This window comes from Oryctolagus cuniculus, chromosome 1 (genome assembly GCF_964237555.1).
Source record: "Oryctolagus cuniculus chromosome 1, mOryCun1.1, whole genome shotgun sequence".
NCBI classification, from domain to species: domain Eukaryota; kingdom Metazoa; phylum Chordata; class Mammalia; order Lagomorpha; family Leporidae; genus Oryctolagus; species Oryctolagus cuniculus.
The window spans coordinates 232,575,958-232,598,105 of NC_091432.1; the positions used below are offsets into that span (position 1 = coordinate 232,575,958).

A 22,148-nucleotide genomic window follows, 5' to 3' on the forward strand; every position below is an offset into this window, starting at 1 on the left:
GGTACAGGGTGGGCGCCTGGCCCAGCCCCTCCCTGACTGGTGCCTCGCCAGGCCAGGGCTTGCTCAGAACGCGCCTCCTGCCTGGCGGGGACCTGAGACTTCGGTCAATTCCCTCCTCCACCCCGTGCCCCCTCCTCTCCTCTCTCTCTGAAAAAGCTGCAATGTCCTGATCTTCTGAGTGGGGGTCTTGGTGGGTCCAGTGGGGGAGGGGCAGGCCGGGCAGGCCACTAATGAATCAGGGCGCCCAGGTTTGGGGGGAGCGAATCATGAAAATGGCTGTATTTGATCGGCAATGGCTGGGGGACAGCCCCCGCCCCAGAAGGGTAGCGCCTGGGTGGGGGGGGTCACCAGCGGCACAGACCTGCTTCCCGCCAGGCTTCGGAAAGAAAGCGGCCCTGGCCGGGCAGGAATGCTGGCCTGTCCTGCCCCGGCACCGTCAGCCCCGTGACACTTGTGGGTCCCGCCTCGGCCACCTTCCAGGCCTGGCGCAGTGCCCACAAGGCCCCCCACGTGCCCTGCTGGACAGACGAGTGAGCAACAGCTGGCGAGAGGGGAGCCGGGCCACGGCACTGGGTCTGTGGAATCGTGGGGACAACTTGGTGGGGTGGGCGTTATGGGTGCACCTGCTGTTTGGGACACAGAGAGGCGGCGTGGACATAAGGTCAGGCAGAATGAGCGGCTCAGTGACGGCGCCGACTTTGCACGGTCCCCGAGGGTGGATGAGAAGGGCTTTCAGGCCTGGGCGGAGCCCTGGAAACAGCCAGCCTCCCTGGACCCCCGCTCTGGGGCGTGGCTGCTGACCGGTCTCTGCCCCTCTCCATGGGCCTCCCTGCGCCCCAGCACGTCCGTCCCACGATTCTCCCAAGACGGGACAGCGTGTCCCAGCCTTAAGCTGCTACGCTACAACACAGATGCTATTTACAATGAAATAACAGGAACCAACGTCGTGGTTCATCTGGGGAGAGAACCAGCAGAGGGAAGCTCTCTCTCCCTCTCTTTCTGTAACTCTGCTTTTAAAATAAACAGATCAGGGTCCCATGTTGTGGCATATTGGGTAGAGCCACTACCCATGACGATGGCATCCCATTTGGGCACCAGTTCAAGTCCCAGCTGCTCCTCTTCCGATCCAGCTCCCTGCTAACGCACCTGGGAAAGCAGTGGAGGATGGCCCAAGAGCTTGGGCCCCTGCACCTATGTGGGAGACCCGGTAGATGCTCCTGGCTCCTGGCTTTGGACGGGTCCAGCTGTGGCCATTGCGGCCATTTGGGGAGTGAAGCAGCGCGTGGAAGATATCTCTCTCTCTCTCTCTCTCTCTCTCTCTCTCTCTCTCTCTCTCTCTCCTCTGCCTTTCAAATAAACAAGTTCACAACTCAGTTGGGCACATGACAAGAAGTGAATTGCTGACGCTGGGGTGAGAGGGTGTTTTGTTCGTAAGAGGCTTCCAGGCGTCCCCCAAAGTGGCTGTGCCGCTGGGCGTCCCCAACAGGGGCGCAGGCATTCTGGGGGCTGGGGGTCTGCATTTGGGCCGCTCTGATGTCTCCCTGTGGCTTTGATGGGCATTCCCTGAAGAGCAAGGGGCGTGGTTCATCTGCCGCCTGACTGCCTCTCTGGGTGACGTGTCTGCTCAGATGTTTTGTCTACTTTATCACGTTGCTTAGAGTTTCATTTTATGAAAAAAGAAATGTTTTTCTCATGGTGGTTTCAAAAAATACGTTCTTCTCTTGGGGTAACACTTGCCTCGTTGGCGTTACCTAGCAACCCGGGGTTGAGCTGTGGGGGTGGATGTCGCCTCATCTTTCCTGCCCCCGGGAGGACTTGCCGCTGGCTGGCTGCTGGGTCTCCGTTCATCTGTTTGCTCTAAGCAGCAGAGCCGAGCCTGGATCTCGCCGAGCCTGGATCTCTCCCGGTGCACAGCTTCCCCGAGGGAGCGTGTGGGACGGGGTGGTGAGAGGTGGCACCTGAGATGTAAAGAACGCTGTGTGGGGGACCAAGGCTGTGCCGCACTCCGGCTGTGTCTGGGACTCCCGCTGAGCCCACGGCAGACAGAGCTAATCAGCCCCAGCCCCTCCGACTCCGCCTTCACTCGGTAGTGGTCGTGGGGGTTACTAGCAGGTAATCCGAAGTGGCAGGCGACGGCACTGCCGCGAGCCGGCGGCCGCGGGAGCCAGCGCTGGACCCAGTGTCTCCTGAGTTCCTCTGAGCCTGACTCTGCGTGGGCCTCCGCTGCCCAGGGAGGGGGTCAGCGCAGACTCACACAGGCTGAGCGGGCGGCAGTGAGGGTCAGTGGTCCGTGCCCTGGGTGCTGGACTCTCGCAGAGGGGCTAAGTGGCTGCGTGACCCTGGGAAGTCCCTGGGCCTCCCTGGCCTGCTCCCTTGGTTACAGATGGGCTCCGTGGTCGCATTTGCCCCCCAGGGTTGCAGATGTGAGGGTTCCTCGGAGTTGTGCGTGCTAAGTGCCTGGCACACGGGGCTCTGTGGGGCACAGCTTGGGAGGCCCCTTTCAGACTCGTGTGGGGTCTGCACATGCCCGTGGCTGGACGGGGCCTCCGCCCTAGGCGCATCCGAGCCCCCCACCCAGTCCCGCACCTGCAGCTTCCATGGAGGACGACTTGGGGTGCCGCAGGCAGTCTTGGAGGGGCAGAGCCACAGCACCCCGCTGAGTGTTTGGGGGTTCCCCCACGGGCAGGGGGCTGGACCTGGCCAAGGCCAAGGGCTCGTGAAGATCAGAGGTGCCCCCCGTGTTGTAAGGGCACCCGCGCTGGGCACCTTCTGCAGAAGCTCCTCACTGAGGGGCGGCCGCGAGCTGAGCGGACGGGGCCTGTGAGTGGAAAAAGCCACAGGCGCCCTGGGGTCCCCGGGGCCCCTGTCTCTACGGAAACACCGGCTGCCCGGTGGCAGAGGCCTGGTAGACCCGGCTCCCTTCCAGGCTCCCAGCCCCGAGCTCCAAGCTGTACCGGACCAGCTCGCTCGCTGGGTCTGCGGTCACCCCGGGAAGAGCCCAGTCGTACCACGGCCACCAGCTGACTCGGAGCACCCAGAGTGAGTGCCCGAGCCCCACTTCCTGGGCAAAGCCCTGCATCCTCACTGATGATGGTGGGGGCGGGGCCGGGGTGTGTGCACCACCACCCCCGCCCTGGACCTCCAACCCAGAGCCTCCCGCACGTGCAACCTGACCGTGCAGTTGTGTTCTGGACTGCAGGAAGTCTGACAGCCCCGGGGTGCACAAGCCCCCCAAGTGAATTCAGAGGGCACATCCAGGGTGTAGACCCACCCAGGAGGGAGGGGCACAGAAGCTGCACCCAGGCCAGCACCGCTGGGGAGAGGGAGGTAGGGAGGAAGGGCAAGAGAAAGACAAAGGCCACCTCTGCTGGGCAGCCCACCGCCCATTCCCTCGGAGTCAGGATCGTCCCCCCTCCCAGTCGGCTCTCAGAGCAAAGCCAGCCCCAGAGAGCGGGGCGGGGGTTCCAGTGCTGCCCGTGATAAAGGGGCAGAATTCTCCGTAGGCGGCAGGCTGGCCGCCTTGCCACAGGAGGGGACCCCAGCCCCTGGACCGTGCCCACGAAGCTTCCCTTCCCCCAGCACCTCGGCTCGGGGACAGGGTGCCTCCCCGAGGAACGGGGTGCTGGTGGCCCTGGGGTCCAGGTGTGTCCCGTGGCCGTTGAGGAGGGGTCCCGCGGTGCCAGAATCTCCGAGGCTGGCAGCCAGCAGCCCGGCTGTGCGCCCCCTCCCGGGGTGGGGGGATGCCTCCCTCCCCAGCCTCAGTTTCCCCGGCTGTGAAATGGGGATGGTAGCAGCGGTACTTGGCCGCCAAGGGTTGTCGCGGCGCGTGGAAGGCGGCTCCGCGGGCCAGCTGGGGAGCAGATTCCCCTGCGTCGGTGCCCAGACCGGGAAGGGGCAGCCCCGGCGGAGGAGGCGGCGTCGACGGAGGGCCGGGGCGGGGCAGGGGTCGCCGCGCGCCCTCCCCGGCGCTCTCGCCCCGCGCGGCTGGGCGGCGGCGGCGGCGGGCGCGGGGCTGGGCGCGCCGATCTATTAACGTCTGTGTGTCTGGGCCGCGGGTCTGCGGCGAGGCAGGCGCCAGGGGCTCGCCTGGAACCAGATGTGCCTCGGCGCCGCTCTGGCCGCTCGCACGCACGGGCTGGCGCGCACATGGCCGGGCGGGGCGGCCGCGGCTGCCGGCGGAGCGGCCCCGAGCGCGCCCCGGGGCGCTGGGCTCCCGGGCCGGGCGGCGGCGGCGGGGGTGGGGGGTGTCCCGTGGGGGCCCTGTCCCCCTCCTCGGGGAACCCAGCCCCTTGCTCTCGCCGCCCCCGCCCCAGGCCCCCAACTTGTTTTCCTAAGTTTATTTCCGAAGCTTTCTGAGTCACAGCTTTTCCCCTAAGCCGGGGCGTTTGGGCCGCACGGGGTATTGGGGGCGGGGGCGGCTTTTAAAGGCGGGGATCTGGACGGGGGGGGGGGGGCTTTCCGCCCACCGCGTGAAGACAAGGGCTTCATTGAGACCGACATCCGCCCCAGCCCGGGATGGCCGCAGCCCTGCCCAGGTCAGCTCCGTGCGCCCAGCCCGGCCTTGGGGTGCTGGAACCCTTGGGTGCCCGCTCCCGGCGCAAGGCTGGATGGGGAGGGTCACCCGGGCCCCTGTCCACGGAGGCCCCACGGAGAGCAGAGAGGGAGCCAGCGCAGTCTGGCTGCTGCCCAGCGGCCTCCGCAGGGCCGCGGGGCTTGGGGAGTTCCCTCTTGGTTTGCAGGCCAAGCCCGTGCTTGGGAGAAGAGAGCGACGTGGAAGGGCAGGGCCTGGGCCTTCCCAGCTGCCCCGTTCCGCGCAGGGCGCTGGGATGACGCTGGGGGCGGGGCGGGGTGCGCGTGGGCAGGGAAGACGCTGTGTGGCGTGGGGCTGCACTGGCCCCATCCCATCGGAACCCGGGTCCCGGCAGACACGGAGGCTCAGAACCCCGGAGGAGGGGGCGGCTGTGCTCCAGGGACCGGGCTCGGGGCCTGGGGCCCAATCGACTCTGCGTTTGGAGGCGCAGGAAACAAGGCGGGGGGAGGACGCTGGTCCCTTTGGCATCCTGCGGTCCGTGCACGTGTGTGTGCGCGGGTGTGAGTGCACGTGTGTGTGCACATGAGTGTTCACTGTGTGAGTGTGCACATCTGTGAGTGTGCATGGGCATGAGTGCATGGGTGTGTACACGTAAGTGCACGTGTGGGTGTGCATGTGTGTGCAGTGTGTGGGTGTACCTGTGTGCACATGTGTGTGCACGCGTGTGTGTGCACGTGAGTGTGCACATGTGTGAGAGTGCAGTGTGTGCACTGTGAGTGTGCACTGTGTGAGTGCACATGTGTGCAGTGTGTGAGTGTGTGCACCCGTGTGCACGTGTGTGCACGTGAGTGTGCGCATGTGTGAGAATGCAGAATGCACTGTGTGAGTGCATGTGTGTGGGTGTGCACGTTTGTGAGTGTGCACGTGTGTGCAGTGTGAGTGTGTGGGTGTGTGTACCCGTGTGCACGTGTGTGTGCACTGTGTGAGTGTGCACGTGTGTGAGTGCACAGGTGTGTGCACATGAGAATGCACTTGTTAGTGCATGTATGTGAGTGTGCATGTGTGTGCACGCGTGAGTGTGCACATGGCTGAGCGCACGTGTGTGCACGTGTGTGAGCACGTGTGTGCGCGCACCTGTGTGCACGTGGGGGTCTCAGCCCCGGCTCTGCGGAGGGAATGCAGAACCCGCTTGAGGCTTCCGTGTGCCCGGGCCTCCTCCTCCCCAACAGCGCCCCTCTGCCGGACACAAACCCTGAGGTCCAGAGAGGGAATCGGTGAAAAATCGCGCAGCCGGTGCGCGGCCGGCAAGCGTGGGGCCCAGATGCAGCCCCACCCGGCCCACGTTGACACGCGAGTGCGATGTGGGGAGCTCTTAGGATGCCGGGCACTGCGCTAAAACTTCCCGTGTGCTGTCTCGGGGTCACGGTTCAGCGAAGCCGGGCCTTGAACCTGGGCCTGCCGCGGCCATCGCTGCGTGCCTGGGTGGGCCGGCCTGTGCTGCGCCCTGGGCGGCAGAGAGGCCCCGCGAGTCCCTGCCACAGGAGCGTGCACCTGGCGGACGGAGAAGCGAGAGCTGCCCCACCGCGTTCCTCCAGCGACGCTGAGAGACCCAGCGCCCGGCAGGGGAGGCCGGGTGGCTCGGCGGTCGGCGTCCCCAGTGGGCGAAGCGGTGCCGGCAGCCACCACGGCTGTGCTGGAGGAGAGGGAAACGGGGCAGAGAGCTTCGGGGTTGGGTGAGCGTCGGCCTCCGCGTGCCCAGAGCTCGCCCGGCGGCCTCACTCGGCTGCTGCCTGCAACCAGGAGGTCATCGTCACAGTCGCCGGCGTCACCTGCGCACGTGCTGGGCGCCATCGACAGGAAACTGAGGCGACGCCACTGCTTCCCAGGGCCCTCCCAGCCGGCACGGGAAGGCGGGACTTCCTGTAACTGCTTCCGGGCAAGTGGGCAGTGGCTGGACAGTTGTCAATGCCTAGCTGTAGGGGCACCAGTCCCACTGTAGTCTGTGAGTGAGCAGTGCACACAGTCTGGGCAACCACACCTGGTGTGCCTGGCCGTGTCTGATCCTAACCCCGGACTCAATCCAGGCCCCATGCCAACGAGAAGCTGACGTTCCCGCACACCCCGCAGTCCTGTGACAGCCGAGCGCCCCTGGACACTGGACACAGGGTGACGGGCGAGCTCCCTGTGCCGCTGCCCAGTAGGGCAGCCTCCAGCCACCTGCGGCTGCCGACCCAGGCGCCTGCGGAGGAGTCTGAGGTCTCTGTGCTGCTCCCTCCCCGACGGCTTGCAACAAGGGCGACTCCGCCACGGGGTCCCGCCTGGCCTGTGGACAGCACGTCCCTTTTAAAGAGGGGACCCGGGGCTCCCAAGCAGATTGCGAGCTAGGATCAGACTCCGTCGGTGGCCTCAAGTTGAGCTTCCAGGAGCCGGGGTGGACGGGTACCGCCGTGTCTGGCTTCTCCCCGCCGTGGGCTGGCCAGGGAACCTCCACGTGCTTGGGGAGAAAGGTGACTTCCCTCGGAGCCCAGTGCGCCGGGCCAGGCCGTGGGCAGGATTCAGGGCCCGTGATAAGTCACATGTGAACTTCCCTGCGCGCCTGGAGGGCCGCGAGGGCTGTGCAGGGTCCCGCAGGGCCCTCAGTGGGGTGCGCGATCCAAACAGGGTGCACCAGGGAGCCAGAGCGGGTGTCCCTTGGGGTTGGGGGTCCCTGCTGCAGCACTGCACTGTCCTTGCCCTGATGGGCAGAGGGTCAGACCTGGGACCCCTGGGGGGCTGTTCTGGCTCTCTGGTGCTCAGGGGACACGGCCCCTGCTGCCTGGGGGGTGGGGGCTGCCTACTGTGCCCCCCACCAGGGCCCCCTCCCAGGAGACGGAACAGAGATGGGAGCGGGAAGGAAAAACAAAGGGTGGAACTGGGTCCCGTGGCTTTGCTGCCCCTCTGTGCCTCAGTTTCCCCACTTGCAAAATGAGGGGCATTAAAAAAAAGGGTTATTTTATTTATTTGAAAGAGAAAGAAAGAGCTTACTTCACTCCCCAAATAGCTGCAACAGCCAGGGCTGGGCCAGGCCGATGCCAGGACCCCGGAACGCCATCCGGGTCTCCCACGTGGGTGCAGGGACCCAAGCACGTGGGCCGTCCTCCGCTGCTCTCCCAGACGCACTAGCAGGGAGCTGGATCGGGAGTGGAGCAGCGGGAAGGGTTGCCGGCCTCGCAGGCGGCGGCTTAACCCATTCACCACAGCGCCCGTCCCCAAATGAGGGGCTTTGAGAGCCACCTTCCAAGGTTGCTTTGCTACTAAACCAACCTACTGAAAACGGCCAGCTCCGTGCCCGGCCCCCAGACCCCGGCCCCCAGCCCCCAGCCCCCACGCAGCCTTGGCAGCTGGCTGCAGGCTTTGAAAGACCCAGGAGCTCCTAAGTGGGGAAGAAACCCCTACCCGGGGTCTTAGTGGAGAGCCCTGTCCAGGCCTAGAGATGGGTAAGGAGGGTAGCCTCCGCCCCCAGCAGTCCGATGTGGAAACGTGGCCTTTACAACACGTCTGGCATTCGGCCATCCGCCTCGGATGAGAACCAGGCGGGACAGCGCTCACCCCTCTTGAGACCAAGTTCTGAGCACAAGGCTGCCCGCTTCCTCCACCCGGGCGCGGCCACTCTGCAGCCCTCTTCGGGGGTCTGGGCAGGGGAGGAGACAGGGCCGGCCACAGGTGCGAGCGGAGAGCCGCTGGCTGCAGGTGCCCTGAGGGAGGCGGCCAGGGTCAGAAGCCAGAGGCCTGGTTGGGTGGGAGGGCGAGAGAGGGCCTCACACCAGTGCCACCCCGGGGAGCCCCAGGTCCCAGAGCCAGCAGCTGCGTCCGGCCTCGAGGACAGGACTTGATCCCCGCTCCCTCTTGGGCCCGGGGGGCCCCCATTTCTTGCGACAGCACCACGAGGGGATGCTGTGAGCCAAGAACCACACCTCAGGGCTGGGGAGGGTCCCACAGATCCTTGCCAGAGTGGCTCTGGGCCTCTCTGGCAGTGCCGGGCCCCGCCTGCACCCCAGTTGCCTGCACCCCGGCCCGCCTGCACCCCAGATATCAGCGATGTAGGGCGCTGCTTTGTGTGCCATTCTCTGCCGGTGCCAGTGTTTCTGCCAGCTCCCCTTTTCCATGCATTCTATTATTTATTTATTTATTTATTTGAGAGTTAAAGTTGCAGACAGTGAGAGAGAGAGACAGAGAGACAGGTCCTCCATCCACTGGTTCACTCCCCAGAGGGCCACAATGGCTGGAGCTGGGCCAATCCGAAGCCAGGAGCCAGGAGCTTCTTCTGGGTCTCCCACATGGGTGCAGGGGCTCAAGCACTTGGGCCATCTTCCACTGCTTTCCCAGGCCACAGCAGAGAGCTGGATCAGAAATGGAGCAGCCGGGACTCGAACCGGCGTCCATACGGGATGCTGGTGCCGCAGGCAGAGGATGAACCTGCGCCACAGTGCCAGCCCTCCTGTGCATTTTAAAACATAACTTTGTTGAGCTGTAATTCACAGGCTGTAGAGTTCACCTGTTCAAGGTGTACGGGCCGGTGGTTTTCTAGTAGATTCGATGGTCCAACCGTCATCCTCATTTTTAATTTTTTTAAAATTTACTTGAAAGGCAGAGAGGGAGAGGGTCAACCTTCCAGTCACTGGTTCGCTCCCCAAATGCCCACAACAGCCGGGGCTGGGCCAGGCTGACGCCAGGGGCCGGGAGCTCCATCCGCGTCTCCCTGTGGGTGGCAGGGCCCGGACTCCTGAGCCGTCGTCTGCTGCCTCCCTGGGTGCGTGTTAGCAGGAAGCGGAGTGGGAGGCAGAGGTGGGACTCGATCCTAGGCTCCCCGACACGGGATGCCGGTGTCCCAGACCAGGGCTTCAGCCACTGTGCCACAGGGCCTGCCCCAGTCCTGACCTTGGGACATCTCCCGGTCCCCAGAGCGCCCTGCCCCTGCCAGCCGTCACTCTGCAGCCCCCGATCCCCGCGTCCCAGCTCCTGGCAGCCGCCCGTCTGTGCTGTCTGTGGGTTGGCCCACGGTGGGGGTGTTCCATACCCCTGCGACCTGTGTCCTTTGGGGTCCGGCTCCCGTCTCTGGCGTGGTGTTCTCTGGCCGACCGAGCCAGAGCAGGTGCCGGTCTGTATGGGCCACGTTTGATGGCTGCAGTGAGTGACGTCGCTGGGCATGGTCACGTCGGTCCTGGGTGCAGGCGATTCTCCGCCTGTTTGCCCAGCGCTGGGGCTGCAGCGCCCTCCGACAGCCCCGGGCTTAACCTGCAGCGGGATTCGCATGCCGGCTGCACCACCATCCACTGCCACCGCGCTGCCATCTCCCCGCGCCCTGGCCCGCACTCGCTATTATCCATCTCTTCCGTCCTCCCGTCCTAGGGGCTGTGAAGTGGTAGCTCATTGTGTGCGTGGCTTGCTGTTTGTTTTTAAAAGATTTATTAATTTGAAAGGCAGAGTGACAGAGAGAGAGGCAGACAGACAGACAGACAGAGTCTTCCATCCTCTGGCTCCCTCCTCAGATGGCTGGGCCGGGTTAAAGCCAGGAGCCAGGGGCTTCAGCCAGGTCTCTGCCCCGTCTGTGGGTCGCCTTCTGCTTGCTCCGTGGTGTTCAGCACTGCCTTTGTCTCTCTGGTTGCTTGTGCTTTGCGTGTCGGGTCCACGAGACGGTCGTCTGGCCTTGTGGGGGTGAGGAGGCCTGGCTAGGAAGCTGAGACTCCCCACGCTGCCCTGGGACACGCCCTTCCTCCGTTTACACATCAGCTGCCCACTCAGAAACATGCGTGAAGCCAACCTCTCGCCTGCGCCTGGGGAGTTAACCGAGGCCGGCAACCCCAGGCCCTGCCTTCCTGGAGCTTCAAGTTGAATGGAACAGGCAGGAAGCAGGTGGCCGAACACGGACTTTCTCTGTTTTGAGAAATTGCAGATGTGCGGGGCACAGACCTGGGAATCTGCAGCGTGGAGACCCCGCCCTGGCCGGGGGCTGGGGGAGGCTGGGGGGGGGGGGCTTGCAGGCTGGGTCTGAAGGCTGGGTAAGCGTTAGGCAGAGGAAGAGTGTTCCAGGTAGGGGACGGCACGTGCAAAGGCCCCGAGGCGGGAAGGAGCTGTGCTCCCTGCCGAAGGCAGCTCCACTGGGACTCCTTGGGGTCTCGTGGTCCCGTGGGATTGTGTGCCAGACCCCAGGGAGACGCTGTGCACTGCGCTGCCTCCTGCCGCGCCCTGGGGGACATGAGGGAGCCCCCCTCCAGGCTCCAGGGTCATCCCGAGCCTGCTAAGGCTTCCCCGTAGCCACCGAGGTCACTGGCCACAGGGCTGGGGGCACCCCGTCCCAGGCTGGGGTGGCCTGTGACCCTGAGACCTCACATGCGGTGCTGCGGCCTGGGGAGACCACAAGAGGGGGCCGAGGACCCCCTGGGGGAGCCCCGCCCACCCTGGGATGGCTTTTCTGCTTCTCCAGGCCGGCGGCTGCCAACGTGTCAGTATCTCGGGTTCCGCTGCGAGTGAATGGGATGAGCCGCCCCCCGAGCCCAGGGTCCTCCAGGGTGGGGGGCCGGGCCCCTGCTATGCCTCCTCACTCATTCACTCAACAAACATTTATAGAGCGTTGCCCTGTGCCAGGCCCTGCAGTGGGGTCGAAGGAGACAGGAAATACTGAGTTTCTGGGCCAAACACCCCACACTGAGCCTGCAGTGCGACAGTAACCAACAATAACCCAATAACCGTGTGTACTGGGGACCCACAGGGCTCTGGGAGCCTCAGCCTGGGGATCTGGGAAGGCTTCCTGGCGGAGGTGGCGCCTGTGCTGGGGCCTGATGAGCCGGGGAGGGGGAGGAATGTGGCAGGCGCAGGCCGACAGCAGCAGAGAGGAGGGGTGCGTGCCCCGTGTGAGAACTAGCTCCAAGGATGTCACCGGCCTGCCCCGAGACCACCCACGGCCACCAGCCCTGGCTCCACCCACCAGAGTGGCCCCGAGCCACGGTGGGCTCCAGGGGTGCGGGTGCCGGCACCCACCGCAGCCGAGGCCTCAAGCACCTCTTCCCTGAGGGTCCGGGGCTGCTATCAACGCAGGGCATCAGGTGGAAGCCAGGTCTTGGGTGGGGGCGGGGCTAGCGGGGAGGGGACCCTACCCCTGGGTCTGGAAGTCGCTGGAAGCCGAGCATCTGTACCCACGGGTTTCGGGGGGCCCTGTTTCCTGCTCTCCTCGCTCCACCCCCTCTCTCCTTCCACCTCTTTAACCGCCAGCCCCCCACCAGCCCATTCTGCCTCAGGGGCCCCCGGGGGCGCTCTGGCTCCCAGGTTCCTGCCTGACCCGCCTCCCGGGGGCCCTTGCAAGGTGGGGGGAAGGCGCAGGCTCCACGGGCCGCCGCCACCTCCACTTCCTGCTCCGGACAGCGGCGCAGCTCGGAGCGCCCGGCCCATCCCCGTGTTAATTTGTGAAATCCACATCAAGGTCCCAGGGACCCGGGTTTATTTTTGCGATCCTGTTGGCAGGGCTCGCACGGGGGCGGGGGCTGCTTTGCTTGGTCAGAATAAATGCTAATTAATAAAAGTTATTTATTTGGCTTGGAGCTGGCCGCAGCTCCGGGGTCAGACGCAAACTGGCTGTTTGAAGCAAAAACAGAGCGCGTCTCTCAACAGCTTGAGAAAGGCCGCGGCGAAGAGGCTGGGTTTATTTGTCTTAGGAAGAATTTGCAGTTAATTCCCTCCAGACTATTTAGGCCCTTAAATTACACGGAGTAAGAAAAACCATGGGCGCGGGGCGGGGGGAGCCCTGGACCTTTTGGTTTTTAAACGTCTCGGGCCCGCCAGTGTCAGCCAACTCAATGGTATGTGTGAAATAAAGAAATGGCAGGGAACTGGCTCCCGCCTTATTATTATTATTTTTAGTCATACTGGAATCAGGAACGATAGAATTTCGGTTTTAGAGAAGCAAGCGCGGCAGGCCTCCTCCATCTGACTGCCTCTTCCCCTGCCCCCGCCCTGGCATCCAAACGGCCCGTTCCGATGGCAGCGGCTCCTGCTTCGCGCTCCATCACAGGGAAACGTACGTGGTTGTGAGCTTGGGGCACAGCCAGGCTGAGTGGCCCAGCATCTGTCGGCCTGAGGGCAGAGGCAGAGGAAGGGGCCGGCGAAGGCGCCCGCAGCTCGGGACTGTTTATTTGTTCTCTAAATGCCTGCAGCCCCAGTGCGGGCTCACGGAGGATGTGGCCGCCCACGGTTCCAGGAGGTGGCTCGGGACAGACGGCCGCCGGACCCTACACGGTCACCGCCTGCAGGCTGAGCCCCGAGTGGGGGATCTGAGCGGGGCTGCTAGCACAGGACCGCCTTGCTAGGGGGCATGGACCCGCGTCAACATCTGCTTTTATTGCTGATGGACGCACAGCACTTGTACGAGAGGACTTTGAAAGTTCACGGGAAAACGGCACTGAAAGGTCGACTGTTTTGGTGCAGAGACACCGGAATCCATGCATACGAGGGCTCTGAAGAGCTCCTGGCGGCACAGTAGGTTAATGCTCTGCCTGCGGCGCCGGCATCCCCTATGAGTGCCAGTTCAAGTCCTGGCTGCTCCACTTCCGATCCAGCTCTCTGCTGTGGCCTGGGAAAGCCGTAGAAGATGGCCCAGTGCTTGGGCCCCTGCACCCACGTGGGAGACCTGGAAGAAGCTCCTGGCTCCTGGCTTCAGATCAGCCCCAGCTGTTGCAGCCATCTGGGGAGTGAACCAGCGGATGGAAGATCTCTCTCTCTCTCTCTCTGTCCCTCTCTCTGTAACTCTACCTCTCCCGGGAGACACATATGATGAACAGACTGCAGGGGGCTTTGCAGTTGCTCTGCACCCCACTCAGTCTCCCCTTCAGTTCCCTTCCTTCCTTTCTCAATTTGAGAGGCAGAGAGGGAGAGAGGGAGAGAGAGGGAGGGGGAGGGAGAGGGAGAGGGAGAGGAGGGCTCCCCGCTGCGGGCTCACTCCCCCAGAGGCTCACGGTGGCTGGGGCTGGGCGGGGGCTGCAGCCACGCGGAGGAAGCAGTCTGGTCTCCCTGGTGGGTGCCGGGAGCCCGGTCACTTGCACCGCCCTCCCCGCCTCCCCAGGAAGCTGCAGCAGAGCGGGAGCGGCCGTCGGCTCGGGCGCTCAGCCGCGGGTGTGCGCGCTAGACGGCGGGCTCAGTGCCTCCTCCCTAATCCCGTCTTCCCGTGGACTTTTTGAAACACTCTTGTCCTGTTTATGGGGCGAGGGGGGCATTTCTTTAAAAAACAAAAACAAAAACACTTAATTGAAAGATACAGTGCTGGTGCCGCGGCTCAACAGGCTAATCCTCCACCTTGCAGCGCCAGCACACCGGGTTCTAGTCCTGGTCGGGGCACCGGATTCTGTCCCGGTTGCCCCTCTTCCAGGCCAGCTCTCTGCTGTGGCCAGGGAGTGCAGTGGAGGATAGCCCAAGTGCTTGGGCCCTGCACCCCATGGGAGACCAGGAGAAGCACCTGGCTCCTGCCATCGGATCAGCGCGGTGCGCCGGCCGCAGTGCACCAGCCGCGGCGGCCATTGGAGGGTGAAGCAACGGCAAAAAGAAGACCTTTCTCTCTTTCTCTCTCTCTCACTGTCCACTCTGCCTATCAAAAATAAAAATAAAAAATATATATTAAAAAAAGATACAGCAACAGAGAGTGGGGAGGGAGAGGGAGAGAGAGAGAGAGAGAGGGAGGGGGGGGGATCTTCCATCTGCTGGTCACTCCCCAAGTGCCTGCAGCAGCCAGGGCTGGCCCAGGCTGAAGCCAGGAGCCCGGAACTCCATCTGGGTCTCCCACACGGGCAGCAGGGCCCAAGCACTTGGGGCGCCCTCTGCTGCCGGGCCAGGTGCAGTAACAGGGAGTTGGATCGGAAGCAGAGCATGCGAGATGGAGCCGGGGCTCTGATGCGGGATGCTGGGGTTCCAAGCAGCAGCCCAGCACTAGCCCCCAGGGGGACGTCCAACAGGCGGGAGAGCAGATGGGGCAACTGGTATACCCATCACCTCAAGCATGCTTCCCTTCCCTGGGTGGGAGGCGTTTGCAGTCCTCTGCAGCAGCTTTTCTGAAGACAGGCTGCCACCTGTGGCTGCCCCACCATGTGACACAGCCTTGGGAGTTTCTCCTCCCGTCCCCTGCACCCCCGTGCCCCTCACTTCCTAGGCCCTGCCGGGCGCTGTCTGATATGGGGGTGACCATTCAGCCAGCACTGACTGCCCCTGGCGCCAGCTCCAGCAACCCGGTGTCCCCTGGGGGCCGCTGCCTCGCCCAGCTCCCAGGGTGCCCGTCCGTGGGCTGGGATGGAGGCCGGGGCTCCTGCACCTGGGAGAAGACGGCGGCATCTCCCGGAGCTTGGGCTCTGGGGGCAGGGCCTGGGACATGTGCTAGACCCCTCATGTCCCCGTGCCTAGCTTCGAGGTGACCACAGGAACAGACGCCCTGCCCGTGAGCTCCAGCCTTGGCCTGCTGAGCTGTGACAGACGTGGGTTCCTGTCCCAGCCGCACGGCCTTGGGAGAGACACAGCCTCAGTTTCCCTGGTGGTGCGGGGCTGGGGGCATGACCAGCTTCGGTCGGGTGTGTCCCATCCCAGCGGCCCTGTGACCCCGGAGGGAGCTGGTTTGGGACCCGCTGTGGAGCCCGGCTGGTGTCGGCGTGGGGAGGGGCCCACAGCACCTCTGCATGAAGGTTTGGGCCCCACGACGCCGCGCGCGGGCGTCTCCGGTACCGGAGCGGAGCGGAACGGCTGCTTCCGGTGCCCGCTTGGCCAGCGAAGGCTGCCGCGTGCATTTTATCTGAACGCCCCCCAGGTCTGAGTTGCTCAGAAACTTCCCCCAAAAATCTCCTTTTTTGGCTGCAAATGCCTCCTGCGTTGGTCGTGTGCCCAAACGGCGTCGGCTGGAGGAGGGCGGAGATCAGGCTCTGGGCTGGTGGGCGTTCCAGAAGCTTCCATGCCTACCTTCAATCCGTGGCGCACCGCCGGGTTTGCAGCACCCGCGGCCTTGCCGTTCCGGTTTAAAGTTTGTCTCCATCAAGGGGGCGGAGGCGGGAGCCGAGCGAGAGAGCGAGAGAGCGAGAGAGGTACCCAGGCCCCATGGCTCGCTCTCGCGCTCAGCCGCCTTGGCCTTCTCCTGGGGAAGGGGTGAGGAGTGACGGCTGTGCCCCCCCCCCCGCCTTCCCCGCCCCGCTCTGTCTCATGCATGCTTGCCAGTGTTTCCCTGGAGGCGACACGGACTGAGCGTGGGCTCCCTCCCCGTGCTGTGTCTGAGCCAGGCGAACTACAGTCTGGACCGCGCGAGCCCCGGAGGCGGAGGCCTGCGCCGGGCACGGAGAGGGGCCTGCCGCCAGATCCTCGCCAGCCGCGCCCCACTCAAAACCGTGTCCCGGGGCAAAAGTGCCCTTGGCCGACAGCCACCGGTTCAAACCCTGCTTCAAGGTCGTTGTCCCAAGGTCACCCTGAACCAGGGCACCCTCCCTGGTTCCTGCAGGCGGGCAGCCCCCACCCGCACAGGCGCGACCCTTTGCTAGCCCCATGGAGCAAGCTTTGAGAGGCCGAGAGAGACAGAGCGCCCAGCCGCTGGTTCATCCCCCCAGATGCCTCCAGTGGCAGGGATGGGGCCCGGCTGTAGCCGGAGACGCCAGGAGAGAGACAGAGCGCCCAGCCGCTGGTTCATCCCCCCAGATGCCTCCAGTGGCAGGGATGGGGCCCGGCTGTAGCCGGAGACGCCAGGAGCTTGATCCCCGGCGCTCAGGGACCCAATTACTTGAACATCACCACAGCCTCCGGGGTCTGCAGGAAGCTGGGGGTGGAGCTGGAGCCGTGGAGGAAGCCCAGCTACACGGGGTGGGACCCGGCTTCTTCGCCCCCAGGCCAGGCCCTGCTCCTCGGACCGATGTAACCTAAGCCCCCGCCAGTCGGGGCCTCCAGAGCCCCTGAGCTCTGCTAACCTGCGGCTGTCAGTTCAAGGGCAGGGCCCTGCGGCAGCATGGAGTGTGCTAGAACCGCAGAAACCGGACAGTGACCACACGGCCGGCTGTGCGCAGAGCACACGGGGACACAGTGGCCGTGGGACAAAAACAGGAGCCGCAAGCCCCGCCATGCGCTCTGTGGGCCGACAGCGCATGGGGACGCAGGGCGGGGGCAGGGCGCCAAGGCGCCCGCGCGTGCGTGTGCGTGTGCGTGCGCGTGGGAACGCAGGGCGGCACGAGCCTGCGGGGCCCTGGAGCTCGGCTTCTAGGGGTCTGTGCCGGACACGCGCGGCCAAAAGCTTCCTGTGGCCTCAGTTTTGAAGGCCGGGAACGCGCCCCGGGCCCGTCCGCGGGGCTGGCGCACTGGGAGCGCAGCGGCGGGGGCGGGGAGCTGAGGAGGCAGTGAGGGCGTGGGCGTGGGGAGGGCGTGGGAGTGCGCGTGGGGAGCGCGGCGCACCGGCGGGGGCGGGGAGCCAAGGCGCGGCGAGTGCGTGGGCGTGCGCGTGGGGCGGGTGGGGGCGGCACTCTCCGCAGCAGAGGGAGCGGGAACACGCGTGACTGCGAAAACCAACAGCTAATTCTAAGAATGGTTCCTGCAGGTGCGGGGAAGGAGCGGGCGGGGTCCCCCCAGGCACCAGGATGCCCGGCTCTGACCCAGCTCCCGGCCGGTGCACACCCCGCGAGGCAGTGGCCGTGTTCCTGCCGCCCACGTGGGAGACCTGGCTTCCGCCCCAGGCAGGCTGGCACTGACGTTTGGGGAGTGAACCAGTGACTGGGCGCTCGTTCTCTCGTTCTCTCTCTCTCTCTCTCTCCCTCTCTCCCTCCCTCCCTCCCTCCCTCTCAGTAAATAATGATAATAAAAGCACAGGCGAGTTGAGGCACCAGTGTGTGCAGCATGGTCTCATGCTTGTTAAGTTTTTGAATAAGAGGGGCCAGCGCTGGGGCGTAGCAGGTAAGCCACCGCCTGCAGTGCTGCCATCCCATATGGACGCTGGTTCGAATCCAGGTTGCTCCTCTTCCAGTCCAGCTCTCTGCTGTGGCCCGGGAGTGCAGTGGAGGATGGCCCGAGTGCTTGGGCCCTGCACCCCATGGGAGAAGCACCTGGCTCCTGCCATCGGATCAGCGCAGCGCCGGCCGTTGCAGCCATCTGGGGAGTGAACCAGTGGATGGAAGACCTCTCTCTCTCTCTCTCTCTCTCTCTCTCTCTCCCCCCCTCCTCTCTCTCTGTGTGTAACTCTTGACTTCCAAATAAATAAACCTTTTTTAAAAGTTTTTGAATTAGAGTTTTTTAAGATTTTTTCATTTATTTGTTTGAAAGTCAGAATCAGAGAGAGAGAGAGGGAGAGAGAGAGGTCTTCCATCTGCCGGTTCACTCCCCAAATGGCCATAACAGCAGGGCCTGGGCCAGGCCAAAGCCAGGAGCTTCTTCCGGGTCTCTCACATGGGTGCAGGGTGCACTTGGGCCGTCCTCCACTGCCTTCCCGAGCACAGCAGAGAGCTGGACTGGAAGTGGAGCAGCCGGGACTCGAACCGGCGCCCACATGGATGCTGGAGCTGCAGATGGCGGTTTTACCTGCTGTGCCACAGCACCGGCTCCTGATTTTATATTGTAATCTTGGAGACCATGGGGCGGGGGGCTGGGAACTCTGCGTCTCCCTCTGTACCCTTCGGGGTTTGAAGCTGTTACTGTGACAGTGATTTTACTTTCTTATTAAACTATACATTTTTTTTCTTGGCAGGCAGAGTTAGTGAGAGAGACAGAGAGAAAGGTCTTCTTTTTTCCGTTGGTTCACCCCCCAAGTGGCCGCTACAGCCAGCGCGTTGTGGCCGGCGTGCTGCGCCAATCCGAAGCCAGGAGCCAGGTGCTTCTCCTGGTCTCCCATGGGGTGCAGGGCCCAAGGACCTGGGCCATCCTCCACTGCACTCCCGGGCCACAGCAGAGAGATGTGGAGCAACTGGGACAGAACCGGTGCCCCAACCGGGACTAGAACCTGGGGTGCCGGCGCCACAGGCGGAGGATTAGCCTAGTGAGCCACGGCACCGGCCTAAACTATACATTTTTATAAGAGAACCAGATAGGTGAGGTGGCGCTAGGCTGGGTGGCATGGGTTCCCAGTGCTGGGTGAGCTTTCAGAGGGAGGGGGGCTCACTGTGGACTCGGGTGATCAGGGAGGGCTCCCTGGAGGAGGGGGCGACGAACTGAATCCCGGAGCGGGGGTGAAGGTCAGCAGTTTCACCCCTGGCTGATATTTTAATGTGGGAATCGTAGCTGAACACTTCTCACTCGGTTCCCCACCCCCACCCCCACAAGGGACAGGACGGGCCCAGAAGGTGACCATTATTGGGAAGGTGCTGACCGCTGTGTGCCCAGGGCTGCTTCCTCTGTGCCACAGGCGGGCTCTGAGCCTCCGCCAGCCCCCGCCGGCACCCACCCTGCCCGCCTCCCCCTCTGTCTGTCCTCACCTTGGGCGCTCGGAACCTTGGCCCCTCCCATTGCTTGTTGGTGTTCTTCTTATTACCATCCAACAACAAACGGTGACGCCAGGCGGCCGTGCCGGGCCCCAGAGCCTGGCCAGGTGCTGGGGACACTCAGGTGCTGGGGACAGGTGCTGGGGACACGCAGGTGCTGGGGACACGCAGCTGCCCGCTCGGCCCTCCCCTCCGTGAGGCATTGTCTCCGAGGAAGCGTGGCCCTGTGGCACCCTGTCCCAGTCTCCACCTTTGGGCACCACGGGGGAGGGCCTGGGGGCTTGTCAGTCATGCCCCGCCCCCGGGGTCTAGCTGGGCACATAGGAGGTGAAGAAGTGAGGGAGGGGCGAGAGTGGGGAGTAACCAGATCCTGCTCCTGACCCTGGGTCGGCGCCTCCCCCTCCCCCGCCGGGTACAGGGGACGCAGGCGCACTGCAAACTCACCGCGGGATGGAGCCCCTGCCCCCGTCCCCCAGCACTGGCGCTGGGCGACCCGGCCAGGCCTGGGCTCCGCAGGCACCTGCTGACCGCCCGCCCCCGCCCCTCCGCAGGCGAGTGTCCCAGCCCCGGGCGCGGCGGCGCGGCCAAGCGGAAGAAGCAGCGGCGGAACCGCACCACGTTCAACAGCAGCCAGCTGCAGGCGCTGGAGCGCGTGTTTGAGCGCACACACTACCCCGACGCCTTCGTGCGCGAGGAGCTGGCGCGGCGCGTCAACCTCAGCGAGGCGCGCGTGCAGGTGAGCGCGGGGTCGCGGGGCCGCACCTGCCCGTCGGGGCTGCCAGGGCAGAGCCTCAGGTCGGAGCTCCGCCCCTTGCTGGCTGTGCCACCTGGGTGGGTTCCTTAGCCTCTCTGTTCCTGGGACTCCCCCTTGTAGGATGAGGGTCACGGGGGTCTGTTTCGGGGCGGGGGGGGGTCTTACGGTCACGGAAGGCGACATGTTTTTGGCAGCGCGCTTAGAGGAGTGCCTGGCTCAGAGGATTTTCGGGAATGAAACCGGTTTTCAAGTCCCCAGCACCAGCGTCTGTCCCACCACTCATTAAAGCCCCAGGCCGGGGCTGATGGCCCTCACCCTTTACTCCGGCCGGCCGTCCACCCTGCCTCCACGCCCTCTGCGCCAGGCCGAGTTAGAGAGAGGGGGAAAGAGATCTTCCACCCGCTGGTTCACTCCCCCAGAGGGCTGCAATGCCCAGGGCTGGGCCAGGCAGAAGGCGGGAGCCTGGAGCTCCATCCAGGTCTCCCACGCGGGTGCAGGGCCCCAGTCCTTGGGCCCTCCTCCGCTGCTTTCCCAGGCGCATTAGCAGCAAGCTGGGTCAGGAGCAGAGAGCTGAGACCCGCACCGGCCCCTGGGCTGCCCCCGTTTTACAGATTAGAAAACCGAGGTTCCCAGGGGTGCTGCTCGCCCGGGGCTGTGGTGGGGCAGGTGCACACCCCCGGCCTGCGAGGGCTGGGCGTCCCCTCTGCCGCCCCCGCGCACCCTCCCACCACCCTCGTGCCCCAGGTCTGGTTTCAGAACCGCCGTGCCAAGTTCCGCCGGAACGAGCGGGCCATGCTGGCCAACCGCTCCGCCTCGCTGCTCAAGTCCTACAGCCAGGAGGCCGCCATGGAGCAGCCGGTGGCCCCCCGGCCCACGGCCCTGAGCCCCGATTATCTCTCCTGGACGGCCTCATCCCCCTACAGGTGAGAGCGGGAGCCCCACGGCTCGGGAGGGGGCCCAGGGGGCCTGGGTCTGGGGTCCAGAGAGGGGTGGGGAGTGGGGGTGTGTGTGCGCGTGCGCCGAGAGTGTGTGTTCGTGACCTGTGCAAGTGGGTGTCGTTGGAGTGTGCATGCGTGTTCACGTGTCTTGTCGACGTGGCACACAGGAGCGTGTGTGTGTGTGTGTGTGTGTGCACGTGAGCCCCGGTGTGCGCCCGGGGCACCTGTGTCAAGCTCCAGACGAGAGACTGAGTCTGGGAGGGCGGAAGAAATGGCAGCCCTGAGCCGTGAGCCACGCCTGGGGCTGGAAGGCAGGGGGAGATGCCGGGGAGCTGGGGGGACTCACCGGACCCCAGAACTCCAGGGGGCATCAGCTGCTCCTCGCCTGTGTGGGCGGCTGCTCTGGATCCAGGGTCCCGTGGGAGGCAGGGATGGAAGCAGGCGGCTGTGGGACCCTGGCCCTCGCCCCCTGCAGGGGAGGGACCCAGAAGCACCCCAGTGCGGTGTGTGCTGCACCCCGCCCGCCCGGCCGGGGAGGCCCAGGGCCAGTCCTCGGGAACCGCCGGACACTGCTCTCAGCAGCAGGTAGACAGTCCAGCTCCTCCCAGATCTGGCTGCCCCGCCCCAGACAGAGCCCCCCAGGAGAGCAAGCTTGGGGGGAGGGGCGGGGGCAGGAGGGCCAGCGGCCGGAGTCCAGAACCAACAGGCACTGGCAGTCAGCGGCAGCCGCGGGCCAGCCTCACCCGTGTGTCCTTGTGTTCCTGTCGCCCCCAGCTCCGTGACCCCCTACAGCCCTGGGGGTTCGGGCCCCGCCACCCCAGGGGTCAACATGGCCAACAGCATCGCCAGCCTCCGTCTCAAGGCCAAGGAATTCAGTCTCCACCACAGCCAGGTGCCCACCGTGAACTGAGGGCCAGCCCCGCCCACAGTGGAGGAGAGAGCAGGTGCACGGAAGGGATTCTCACCCGGCCTCTCCCTCCCGACAGACTCCTGAGCCCCAGAGGCTGCTGTGGCCCCGGCGCCCCATCCACGGCCCCTGGAGGGTGCCGCCCCCCCGTGGAGCGGCTGGGCCCGGAGGCGCCAAGGACCTCACTACTTTGTGTATTAAAACGCGAGAGCTTTTGTCTTTAAGAAATAAAACCGTTTTTTTTTTTTTTTCCAGTCCCAAGAAGTTGCGGGAGGGTGGATGAGGGCAGAAGCGGTGGTGGCTGCTCAGGGGGAGCTGGGAGCCCGCGGTGCCCCACCCAGCCACGCCCACACCTGGCTCTGCCTGGGGCAGCCGTGGAACCCGCCCTGGGCTGGCTCAGACCCAGGCCGCCACGGTGCCCTCCCACGGAATGCGTCTTCTGCCCCCTGCAGGCCTCGGACGGCAGTGGGGTGGGAACAGCACCTGTCCTGACCCTTCTCCCATCCCGGGTCCCAAGGGCACCCCAGCGGTCCAGGGGACCTTGTTCTGCCGCTGGACGTGGTTGGGGGCTCCTGGA

At 64.8% G+C, this 22,148-nt stretch overlaps 1 protein-coding gene across 1 annotated transcript in view; it reads left to right on the top strand.

Annotated features, from left to right (window-relative positions):
* PRRX2 (paired related homeobox 2) overlaps positions 1–21,804 on the top strand; it is a 36,070-nt gene extending 14,266 nt beyond the window's left edge. Inside the window, exons 2-4 of the mRNA XM_070066608.1 lie at positions 19,524–19,708; positions 20,471–20,649; positions 21,439–21,804. Of these exons, the coding sequence (XP_069922709.1) occupies positions 19,524–19,708; positions 20,471–20,649; positions 21,439–21,574 (500 nt within the window). The 3' untranslated portion in view covers positions 21,575–21,804. The remainder of the gene's footprint in view (positions 1–19,523; positions 19,709–20,470; positions 20,650–21,438) is intronic.
* Positions 21,805–22,148: the final 344 nt, after the last annotated feature.